The sequence below is a fragment of the Caretta caretta genome, chromosome 2 (assembly GCF_965140235.1).
Source record: "Caretta caretta isolate rCarCar2 chromosome 2, rCarCar1.hap1, whole genome shotgun sequence".
In the NCBI taxonomy this organism is placed as follows: Eukaryota; Metazoa; Chordata; order Testudines; family Cheloniidae; genus Caretta; species Caretta caretta.
In genome coordinates this window covers 121295382-121308559 of record NC_134207.1, presented here as the reverse complement: position 1 = coordinate 121308559, position 13178 = coordinate 121295382, and the positions used below count along the sequence as shown (strand labels likewise).

Genomic DNA, 13178 nt, shown 5'->3' with positions numbered 1-13178 from the left:
AATATTCATGTCAGAGCTAAGATATTATAATTGAATTCCAGCCTCAAATATATGTAAACAATTGAGTTATAAAACTCTGGAGGATTGACATTACAGAAATGAGGGCAGTCGTATAACTGAAAGGATGATAATTACACAGTAGTGATGAATCTCTTGTGGCCTTTTATGATTCCTGGGCGTGCCTCCATTGTTCTCTAGCGGGTAAAATGTCAGACCTAGCCAAGCATGTATGTGGGAATGTCGCTCTCTAGTGGCTGGCCTACAGAAGAGACAAGCTTTAATATTTGCCTGTATAGCTACTAAAGTTTCTCATTTAGATCAAGTGGTAAGGGCCTGTGTCTGAGGTGCTGAAATTCAGAGTTCTATCCCTGATGATGTCTGTGTGGTAGAGCTGATGATTCTTCTCCATGTGTATGCAGCACGCAGATTTATTACAAGTGTTAAGTTGTAGTGTGGTAATGTTTCTGGGTTATTCTGTGATAACGTGGTAAAACACTTGTCACCACTTCATCTAGGCATGTGAAAATATATTGTATGTGTTATACAGAGATAGATACCAAAAATGAATACACTTAGAACTTCATATGGTTTGCATTTTTAGTAGCAGCTCTCCTGACTCTAATAGAATACACATTTTAATTTTGTTTTGGGTAAGTGGATGTGTTTACAATCTCACACCCACAAGTCCATAGCTTTAAATAGAAATGCTTCCATAGTGTATAAAAGAATACATTCTGTTTCATAAAGGGTTTATCAGAAATGCCGGTACTGTATTTATTGCTGGGAACAAACTGAATAAAACTTTATATTCCACTGTGCCTGCAGCTGATGAAAAGTAGCTGTATCTCCAGTTTATTGACACAATTTGAAAGCTCTGCTTCGGACTCTGGTGTAATTAATAGTTGTTGTTATTAATGCTAATAGAGTTGTAAGTACATTCAATGTTTTTGAAAAATGTCTGAGTGACCGCCACAGAGATTGAATGCACAGAATAAGTACAGCAAGAGGAGTGGCAATGCAGGCTTCCTTGGGCAACCTACATAGGGCATGTTAAACATGGCCTGGAGAGAACTGCATATTAGTTTGTTGATAAGCTATTATCCATTTATGTTTGAACTCTGTAGGCTAACATACATAATTTCGTTTCTATGATCACTTAATGCTTGACCTTTGCTGGCTGAAATTCACCTCTGTGTTAAGCTCTTTTTAAGGGCTTAAGTAGTCCATAGGTTTTGTGCTGGTATTCTCCACTGAGCTGAATTTTACTCTTCTGAGACTGGCAGCAGTTGTGTCATTTAATACCAGTGAGTTTGTGAGGTGGACACTTGTCTCCTAGCAGCTGGACTAAGACCACCAAACCCCTTTTACATAGGCCACTGAATCAGATGATGTCAACTTTGGTTTATGTTGACCTGGATTTGAATTTGTGACATAAGGTAAAGATGCTGTATCCCGTTACAAATTCCCAGAGCCATCCAGGCTGCTCCCCGACTTGCTCCCCAGCAGATAGGTTTGAAAAATAATTCCAAAATGTTATCTCCTGAAATGATCTTGTATACAAAAACTAAAAATTCCACTGATCCAAAGATAAGGCTGCTTTTGCATCTTGCCAACTAAGGAAGTGAATTTTGTTGAATTCTAGCTGTTGGTTTGAAAACACTGCTAGATCTGTGTTTGTTCCCAGTGCTTCACAGCCAGTGAGTAAGAGATGGAAACATACCTTTTCTCTTTTGAACTTTATATGCAGAGAACTGAAAACTGGAATAAATTAGAAGGTAAAGTTTCACTGATATTGTCAAATGGAGCACACTGTGGTTTAGACAGCTTAATTATGCATACCAGTTTATTTTTGTAAGAATGGAACTCATAGTAAACCTCTTCCTCGGGATGAGTAAATTAACATTTTCTGTCAGCTGTTTAGATTATTATTCAGCGGTCTGAGATCACTTGAAAGCCTTTAACACTTTTGAAAATAACTGAAAGTCATACAGTGTACCGAAGCTAGAAGTGGGAGAATTTTTAGTACTTGAGGGAAAAGTGAATTTAAATGCAGAAGTCAGATATTCTGTTTTAGAGTTATTAGCTCATTCATTCTGTCTCCCTGACAGTGCAAAATTGTTTTGTACATTACATTCTAGGAGTTTGTCCTTTATGGTTTTAAATGGCCCAAGTATTTTGACATCCTCCAATGCCTTTGACCTAGATTACTCAACAGCCTAATAGATCTCACTTTCCCCAAGTTGTTCCTGATATTCAGTCTAAATTTTCCCATTCTTAATTTTATCCCATTACTCCTACTATAGCAATTCTTCTCCCTCCTTGATACGAATGCCCTTCAAATACTGTCAACTTTTATCACCTCCTTCAGTTACTTATCTCTTAACCAATGTGTATGTGCTTAGAGCTCTAACAGCCTGATCTTGCAAGGTGCTGAGCACTGTGGTGGTGGTATTACTTTATAGAGGCTCAATCTGAGATCAGGGCTCCTTTGTGATGGGCACTGTACAAAACACATAATAAGAGGCAGTCCCTAGCTTGAGGGAGTTACAATCCCAATTACAAAGGGTGGGAAGGGAAACAGAGATGCAGAAAGAAAAAGAGATTTGCCCACGGTCATGCAGCGGATCAGTGACAGAGCCGTGAATAGAACCTAGGTATTTTGACCCATGGACTGTGCTGCCTCTCTGGCCCTGAGTAGAGCATGTGATAAATTTTAAGCATGTGAGTAGTCCCATTGACTTCAGAAACACAGAAGCATTATAAACGGAAACCAGAATCTTTTTCCAGCCAAATGTTGCATTATAAACTTTTTGCAATCAATACCTGCATTGTGATTATTATTTTGGAGCTGATCAAGTTGTTATAGAAACAGGCCAACACTTGACTTGAAAGTCTAGTCTAGTTTCTTGTGGTAAGATCATGGCCTTGACTAGCCCTTTCTTGGCATTGATCCCTAAGACTGCTCTACCCTGACCGCAACCTAGGTGCAACCCTTTACTTTTATGGTGAGTAATCCTGTCAAATGGAGTCTGCTTCTTTATGAAATGGTATTTTGTCTTTCATGTAAAAATAGCAGGGAAAATTAATTCTGAAAGAAAAAAAGGGAAACTGTCAAATATCTTCTTTTAGAACTATCTTCTAGGTGGAGCCTGGGAAACTTAGACTTGCTTTATGTTTTTGTATAGCTAAGATAAACATGAGTGATGGAAAATAATTGAATGCTTTCTGTAATTGGTGCATGAAGGAATAATTTAATAAGGAATATTACCTTTGGGCTTATCCGCTATAGATGATCCCTCATCTGCCTCAGGACTCTGTGAAATTTCTGTATGGTAGTTTGGATTTTAGTTTTTAAAGATACTAGGATTTAAAACACTTTTAAATTAATGTTCATGATCTCAGAAAGAAAAATGAAAGAAACTGAACTTATTTGCATCTTCTCTGTACGTTTTCATTGATATTACTTTCCATGTCACACACATTACTTTCAGTTTCACCACTTGAAAGGTAAATAATTGATTATGGACTTTACAAAAAAATCTGTTCAATTTTTTTTGGCAGAAAAAAATTAAATACATTAAATGGTTTCTTAATTTTCATTGTCAGTGAGATTTCCCAACAAGCAACTTCACTGCTTTATTTTGGCTCTGGCTGTCATATAAAGATCAGTAATAAAGCTTTATACAAATAGTTTTATGTATTAAAAGAACAATATTTTGACACTCATTGACACAAGCAAAAAAAAAATCCAACACAAAATCAAACACCAATCAACCATGCTAATTTAGTGCTTGACAACACAATAAGAGCATTGTGCCTTCATCTAAAATGAACGTGAAAAGTGTTGTGTTCCACTGACGAGGAAGGTTACTCAGAACTTGACCTTTAAAGTTGATCTGGATTATGCTGCTTGTGGTTTTTATTAATAATGCTGCCATATTAATGTCTCATGAGTCTTTACTGAGAGTTGTAAAACAATTGGACTATCTGCTTACAAGAGAAGAGTTATACAGTGTTCCTAGTATTTCCTACTGGTGTGAGGGCTTTTGTTTCATTAGACATTGATATTGTTTTCATTTAAGGTGTTCCACAAAGATTATCAGATATTTTATTATTTTAGCGACTTTAGAATTGTTGGATTATTGTCTCTAAATATCTCACCTATCTTCTTGAAACTTTTGAAAAAATAGAAAAGGGCCTGAACCAAAATTGTGTATCTGAACATCATTGAACTTTGAGAAAGTTCACATCTGGATTCCAACTTTATGGCTCGGGTACAGCACTGAAAAATGTTTTAAATTACTTCTGTGACAATTTGTTGGTTGTAACATTGTAAGCCTCTGAAAAAGCTTGTAAGGCAAAAGGTGACAGAGAGCTTCCTTTGTACACTCTGAGGGACTTAAATATCTGGTCAGAACCTATTCAAATTATGTTAGATGTTATTTTGTATTTCATTGTCCATTATTCTATCAAGTACTGTGTGTTTTCTCCAAAGAAATTTTTCTTATCTTGAATCTGTTTCCTTTTTTAAAAAAAGTCTCTGGTTAGTGGTACCACAGTCCATTGTTTGTAACATCACTGTTGTGCGCAATGAAAGTAACTGTGACTAGACTAACAAGGACTAAATGGTAACCACTGAATACAATATGCAGTGAAAAGGGGGCAACTTGTATTCAAACATGGGTATCTTTATGTTCAGCATTAAATTAGTGGGAAAGAAACACAGACAGCAATAGTTCTGACTGGGCTAAATATATTTCAACTATTTACGTTTGGTAGAGAGACTTAAATAAAATTCACGAAAACTTATAGAGAATTTAGTGCTCATGAAAAGTGCTGCATTAACAGAGCTGGGAACTGCTTTGTCTACAGAATAGCCTAAATTTTCAGGAATTGCTGGTGATTTTATGTGCTCAGGTTGAGCTACCATAGAGGGACTTGATCTTCAGAGTGTTCTTAATTTCTGAAAATTAGTTGCCTCATGTTAGGGATCCAAAATACATTGGTCCTGATGTAGAGTATCTCCCCTTTGGTGTTATACAGATTGAACATTGTTCTGTACTTCAAGCATAGTTAGTATGTCCTTCAAGAACAAACGATCAGTATTTCTAGGAAACTGCGGGTTAATTTAGGTGTGTTGCCTTCCTTTTTGATTATGATTACACAAAACTATTTTTGTTTCAATGGGAAAACAAATGACTAGATCAGTTACACATACTCAAATGGCCCTGATATCACAGCCTAAAAAGCAGGGAACTTTTTTTTTTTTTTTTTGTCGGAGCCCCTTGTCAAATACTGCCAATACATCACTGCTGTTTTCTTTTATAAGACATAGTAGGCAGAATACACTTGTAGTTTGGGGTCTTGCTGCTGTATAAGTCTTGTCCATATAACATTGTCAGTGACCAGAATTAATAGTAGGCCGAGTGCTACTATCCTTACTTAGTAAGAACTCGCATTGTGGTAAGGACTGCAGTGGTTTTATATTGGCATTAGGATGGAATCAGCTTATATGACTCAGAAGGCATGTTCTATTGTAATTGAGCTTTATTAATGTTTTTCAGCCTTGTGTGGCTGTATGTATTGTGTACAGTATCTGCATATTAAGCTATTCGCTGTGGCATACAGATTGTGTATGTATCACTGCCTCTCTTTATCCAGTGTGCTTTCATCCATACCGTTTGTATACTTAGTACATACCTATACTTTTCACAGTGTGGTGTAAGCAGTCAATCAAATTTCTGTGACACAGACCAGTAATACCTCCTTTTACCCACTTTGAAGTAAATAAATTAAAGGGATGCTATCGTTTCAATTTAGGTCCAAAACTGAAGCTGTCAGAGAACCCAAGAAGCAAATATTAGCCATCATTTCCAATTTCTCATTTTAAGTTTCCTTCTAATAAGCAATCATTGATATCTATTTATCTAGTAGGTTTCAGAAACCACAAAGTTTCTGTGTGGGTTACTTCATAAAAGTTAGTGTGGGTTACATCATAAAAGGCCCAATTATGCCATTTAGCACTGGATTTAGAAGACAGTGGTAAGGAGCTACTTCACATTATGGGTAGCTCAGACATGGATTGAGTCAGAGGAGGGCATAATACCTTCCCAAGCAGCCAGGGTGCAGGGGATAGGGAAGCCTGCTATTCCCCCCCCAAGGCACCTGACCTGCTCCATGGGACAGTACAGACTACAGAGGGAGGTGGATCAATTGTGGCACAAAATAAATTGTCCCTCACTATGAGTGCAGGAACTGCAATTGTGCCAGACCCTTGGCTGGCCTCATTGGGGAAACAGGATATTTGACTTCCCATCCCACCATATGACCTCTGTAACGTCTTCTCACACTTGAGGCCAAAATGTTCAGTTATGCTGCTCAGTGATGACCCCAGCAAAGTAGCTAGACTTTGAATCACCAGATAGTGCCTTGTTCAACCCACTGAATTCCTCTATCCACTTCTAGACAGTGGAGGTCTGAAAGATTATAAAAACAGAATTCCTATAAATAACACCAGTGTACTCTTGAATCTCTCTAACTGGTGATGTTTTTTGCCTGAGTCACAAATTACTCTCTAATTTTTGGCAGACTTGAGGTAACCTGTGCCCTCCATGCACAAAAAATAAATAGAACTAGACAGCCACCAGTCAGTGTGTCTGTCTCTGTACCGTTAGGGTGATGCGTTCTGCATCAGACCCATGCTAAACTGTTAAGGCTCCTGTAGTAAGTACATTTGATTTGTGGTTGGAACATGTTTTTCATTTTGTTGCAGGACTGTATATGGTACATAGAAATGTGACTTCATGTGATGCAGATGTTCTGTAGTGGTGGAGTACAAAAATTAAATCTATCAGAATCACTGGTAGCTATATTTTCTAAGTAACACACATCTATCTGTCTGACTGTGTTTAGACATCTTGTTAGAATTTAGGACTTGCCATCGCATGAGACACAAAAAAGGTTTGGTTCATTTTGTGGACAAATCAGCAATTAGCATTTTATTTCTGCAGTAGAAATCATCATTTGTCATTTAAATCATAGGCTCTCTTTGAGGTTTAGCTTTGTTTTTTCTTCTTAAATAGACAGGTCCCTAATTAAGCTGATTTCTAACAACATATTGTGCTCACTGCCACCAGTAGAGGAGTGGATGATTTAAAGAAAGGAATCAAATAAATATAGTTAAACATAACTTTGATTAACAAGACTTGTTATTCATGGATGACAGCACAGTTAATAAGTGTTTTCTGGCTGAGATGCTGGACTGGAATTTAATGGTGAGGCACAAGTGCAACAGACTGCAGATTCTCAAGACAAACACACACATCACAATCGCACTGAGAGGCATGTACGGAATTAGTATGTATTGGCTGTGCTTGTCCAGTTCAGGTTTTCCCCTTCACTGATCCAGGTGTGAACATGAACAACACTGTGAGCAAGAGACTTCTGAATGGGTGTTGGCCTGGAAGAAAACTGGTTCAGGTTTAGAAATGTTGACTGAAATTAGAGTTCCTCACTTGAAGGGACATTTTTTTTTATATTGTCTTCAGAGAAAAAAAAATTTTTAAGCAGGAGTTGTAGTTAAGACTTGCAGAACAGATATCCAGCTCACGTAATCACAAAAGTGCATCCGATGTTACACGTGCTATCTGTTCTTCTACAGTGAGTTTTCTGTCTTTAAACGTAAATGGCATAGTACTGCCTTTCGACTTTGTGAGTCACGGGAGCAGAGACAAAATGAGTTCAAATATGAAAAATCTGTTTTGTACATTTGCCATTAAAGGAACAATGCAATTTGAAGAGAGCTAGAGCCTGGATAGTTTCTGTAATAGTTTTCTCCTCCTATGCAGCCTTAACCACATTTTGGTAACTAAATCCATGTAAAGAGTAAGGAAAGAGTTATAGATATGTATTGTGATAAGTGTCTTTCTGTCAGCCCATCAGGGATATCAAAAACAAAACAAAAAAAACACTACAGAGAAAATTAGGAAAACCCATGCCCCTCTTTCCACTTCACAAAAATTCCTAAAATATGTGACCTCATGATGGTTAAAAGATAGCCAAGAGCCAGAGCTGGGCAATGATTTTATCACAGATTGCAGCCCAGCCATGTCATGGGTCATGTGGTTCAGCATGTGAACAGGAAGGTGAGAATTGGTGAACTTTTGCCTCAGTTGTGCAGTCCATCAGAGAATAAATGGACCAAATCACTGAGCAGCTGTATAAGGAGGTGAACGGCTGAATACTTTTCACACAGAGGCCTTTGTGTTCTGGACATGATCTAGCATTATGATGGGGTGCGCTAGGCTGCGGCTTTGTAGCAATTACGAAGCCATTATCACGCTAGAACACAAGATCATTTATCTTCTAATTCAGAGTGTCACCTGTTCTTCATTTACCAGTCAATAACCATTAATTATGCTCAGTGGAAATTTAAACAAAGCTGTTCCTCTCTGTTAAAACCAGTAAACCATTCAGTAATGACAATTAAATCTGGAGCTGTGTATCCCCTCTCCGTCCTTATTCTTGTTCTCAGCCTGGAGTGTAGTACAATATGATCTCTTACGGGAAATGTCTAGAAATTGATAGATCAAGGACCTCTGATAGTATGATGAAAAAAGAGCACATTCCTGGCACATTCTGTAGGGAAAGTGTGTAGCTACTACTTATACATAGATTTCTGATTGGCTACATAATATGTAACAGCAGAAATGAACATTTTTAATGCTGAGTTGTTTGAAGTATTTTCTGCCCACTGACTTGCCTTTGTCTTTATTTTACAAAAACTGCATGCACACATGTTCAAATGAACAACTCTTTACCTCCTTGTTAAAACAGTCAATTATTTTTTCATAATTATTAGAATGTTACTTTTCGCTGGTTTGACTAGGCTAATTATAAGATGGACTGAATGCCAAAAGAAAAATAAAAGGACAAACCGTGATAAATTTTCAAGTAATCATTATTCCAAGCACCACTTTTCCTAGCAGAAACTCAGGGAGAAGTTACTTTTAGTTTAACAGCATCTGTGTTGTTTGATCATTACAAGCCTGACCCTGTAGAAATGTACCACAATGTATGCTCCAAGATTTGCTTGCTCTTTGAAATGGTAGAAAAGCATGACAAGGCCAATCCAAAAAAGCTGGTAGAAAGTTTTAAAATATATATATATATAGAGAGAGAGAGAGAGAGAGAGAGAGAGAATTCATGTTGCCAAATTAAAAACCAAAAAACCCAGTCAATGTAGCATCAGATATTTATGTGGTTACTGGTTTTTTTGTGTGTGAAATATATATATTTCTGTAGCTCTCTGTGAAGCTAAAATGTGTTTAAGCATCACACAAAAATAACAGTGACTACATAAATACCTGATGCTATATTGACTGGGTTTTTTGGTTTTTAATTTGGCAACATGAATACTCTATCACGCTAAATATGTGCAACAATTAAAATATTTGTGTTATTAAATCATAGAAAATTGCTTTAAAATCTCCAAATACCATAGGTGGTATCCTGATTTAATTACTCCTGTAAAAGTCCCATTGATGGCAATAGGAGAGTCTGTATGAATTTTGACAGATTGAATAAGGACTGAGAGTCTGATCCTACAGTCCCTTATTCACTCAGATAGTGCCTACTCCTTTGAGCAATCCTATTGGTTGCAGGTGGTCTACTTAGGTAACTAAAGGTTTGTGGGATCAGGGATTGAGTTAGGACTTCAGGATTAGCCCCATGTTTGAAGTATTCATTTTTGCTCTGTTGAAGCTTGATATGCCTGTGAACCCTACAAGTCTAGTCAGATGTGAAAGAAAGGGTGTCCGTGATTTACTGTAACCTTGTGAATAAAACAAAAACCCAAATGTTCCAAGAAAGATAGTATTAAAGATAGCAATTAAGACCTCTCTTGCCAGCAGAAGGAATTTCATCCGTCAATCATATATTGCTGCGTCATTGGCTAGAGAGCTCAACCCTGGGGAGGAAAAATAAAGCTGCTGCCATTGTCCCACCCAGCATGCCACATCCCTAAAGCACAATTAATGTCAAGGACATACACAAGAGTTTCCCAAAATCCCGCCTTCCGTGCACATTTAAGAGGCAAAAGGAGCGTGTTAATAAAATCTCTCAAAAATATTAAAGATTCAAAAAAACAACAGGAAGCAAAATGACTTGCAAATAGAATACTTGGAAGGGAGTATATCTTCTTGCTTTGCCTGACACTGATGTACTAAAAGTGGGAGTGGGGGGAGAGAAGAATTGAACTTTTCAGGTGGTATTTACTGAGAGAAACGGAGCTGTCCCAAAGCTTTTATTAATCTGATTTGCAGAGTATCCGCTAGCATCTGGGGACCTACTAAAGTTTTCTTTAAATCTGATGTGAAGAGGTCAATGCAAATAGTATTTTGGATTACACTATAAGAAGATGGCAATTCCTTTTACCATATGGAGAAAGAGATGAATTATTTTGCTTTTGTGAACTGATTATTTATTAAAAGAAGGCTGTGATGTGTATAGATTGCTCCCTGTTTCTAACTTAAGGAAATAAAGTGTTTCCATCACTTTGACGTAGAGTGATAGTTTTATTTTTTCCATCTATAGTTTCTGGGTGGCAGTGTGGTCTCATGGATAGAGCACTGGATTGGGTGTAAGAAGACCTGGCTTCTATTACTGACATTGATTGGCTGTGTGCCTTTAGGCAAATTATTTTACCTTAGTGTGCTTCTGTTTCCCCTCCCCCCCCCCCCCCCCCATGTCTGACTTTTCTATTTAGACTGGAAACTGTTCGGGGCAGGCGTTCTCTCTCATTATGTGTTTGAACAGTGCTAAGTACAATAAAGCCACAAAATCTCCTCTGGGGCCAGTAGGCACAAATGTAACACAAATAACAATAGTAGAAATCTGTGAAGTTGTGATTTAGAAACAATTCTGATTTTGGTCACCGTTCTGATCTTTGCACAGCCTACGCTCTTTGAAAGAGAAGGAGAAGTTAGGCAAACACTTAACAATTAGTATTTCCATACATTGAAAAAGGGAATCTTGCTTGCTGTACCTTCAAATGCATCTCCAGGTGTGTGCAGGAGGAATAGCTGAATTTGAAATAATGCACTATGAAAATATTGGTCCTTGATTTTTTTGTAGTCCTCTCTGTCCTGTATTTATTTGGGTTAAATCTAGTTTAAAATAGTCAACTGTGTATTTGACCACAGTTAGGTAGTTCTACATTTTTGCCCTATTGACAGCATTCCTTAAATTGGAGCGGGGTATATAATATTTTGCTTTCCATTACATGTGAATAAATGTAAGGTTTATAATAAATGGGTTCTTTCTCCTAAGCAGTACTCTCTACTTTTGAACACTGAGTCTTGATTTACAATATCCCCCACAGAAATCCCTGGTGTGAAACAAAGAGAAAATCAGGTATATTACAGGCAATTTTCTGTAATGTGAAATAATTCCAATTAGTCACTCGTAAGAGTTGCGCTGATCTAGTTAACAGCCTTGTGTTAAAAAGCTCTAATTTCCCTAGTTGCATCCATACATATATCTGATTATCTGCAAATCAAAATGTGGTAATATAATATCATGTACAAAAGGGCCCACTTACAGGTGCACTTAATCTGGATTTGTTTATCTTTCTGCAGGCTATGTGGCTGATGTTGCAAACGGATGAGCCAGAGGACTTTGTCATAGCTACTGGGGAGGTCCACAGTGTTCGTGAATTTGTGGAGAAGTCATTTAAACACATTGGGAAAACCATTGTGTAAGTATGAATGGGAGCTAGCAGCAATGGGTTTCAGAACCCTATCAGCTACTGACATGTGGCTTTGATTTTGCCATTACATCGTAATATTTCTTTTGTATTCTTTTTCACTTTCTGTGTTTGTAACATAAGGCCTCTGGATGTGAACCACTGACTCTCGCTCACCCTCTCCAACCGCAGGATATTGCTCCATCACCCGCCCCTCCACCAAAAACAAATCTAGCAAAATTTCATCCACTCCAGGTGGGGTAGGTTGTAGATATCTCACCTCGGCATTCTTATAGGCTGATTGTTTTCCATTGTAAATCCCATCTCCCTGCCCTCAGCTCCCCAACACCGTTGCCCTCCATAGTCTGGGAGGGCTGACCACTGTGGCTGAGATTACAGTGCTATACTATTCTGTACTGGCTCGTAGAGAAGGGATGCTTGAGACACATTTTATTGTTGGTGCACTTTTGTCCTCATCACCAGCCCCGAAACAAAACCTGCCACTTTATCCACATTCCCGGACTCCGCCCGTTTAAGATGTGACACCTGTAAACGCGGTTCCTTTCCGTGTGGCAGCACGTCGGCCTCGCTGCTGGGACTATATAGCACCATCGCTCTGCATTCTTCTTAGTTCTTGTCCTACTGAGCCATAAAAATGTTGAGCTGCGGGTGCAGAATGTTTACAATGCATATTCTACATAGTTTGACTGAAAATACAAAATTCCTTCTCAAGGCCAGATAATGAAATCAGGCTGGTTTTGTGAATGCTTTCTGTAATTTATATTTTTATTGTTTGTTATTTTTTCAATTTCCCTCCTTCTTTATCTTCTCTGGGCCCCATGCATCAACATACCAATCTCAGCTGGAAGAGGGAGAGGAAAGCCACAGGCTCTTCCATGACGCTAGCACGAGGGCTCTTCCTCAGGCCATCAAAGACACTGGTGCAGCTGGTGAACTTTTGACAGGGCCAGTAAGTTTTACTTGGGAGCAAAAACTTGACACATTCAATAAATATGCAGAAGTGCACAGATATATACAATATTATTTGAACAGTCAGTGGGTGGTTGGATAGATAATAACATTTTCCCTTAATGAGTGTTAGCCTGGTTTCAATTTTTGGCATTTACTTTCAGAAAAATTCAGAGGGGCAGTATAGGTATGAATTTCCAGCCCAAAAGCTTGATTTTAGGATATTTTTTTTCAAATATTTATCATCTTTTTTGATTTGCTTACCCACCTTCTCTACCGCTACACAGTTAACAGTGTGAACTTTAACAACAGTGACATTTTTCAAGGCCACTAGGAATTGTTTCCTCTCTTTTTTTTTTTCTGTCTTTATTAAGTTTCTTTTTTTATGACCGACTTTCACTGGTAAACATTCTTTTAAATTGAAAGCAGGTGAAACATTAGTGTGTACTGTGGAAATTGTTGTTCT

At 37.9% G+C, this 13178-nt stretch overlaps 1 protein-coding gene across 1 annotated transcript in view; it reads left to right on the top strand.

Annotated features, from left to right (window-relative positions):
• GMDS (GDP-mannose 4,6-dehydratase) overlaps positions 1–13178 on the top strand; it is a 551379-nt gene that overhangs the window by 428195 nt on the left and 110006 nt on the right. Inside the window, exon 8 of the mRNA XM_048839737.2 lies at positions 11637–11755. Coding sequence (XP_048695694.1) covers positions 11637–11755 — 119 coding nt within the window. The remainder of the gene's footprint in view (positions 1–11636; positions 11756–13178) is intronic.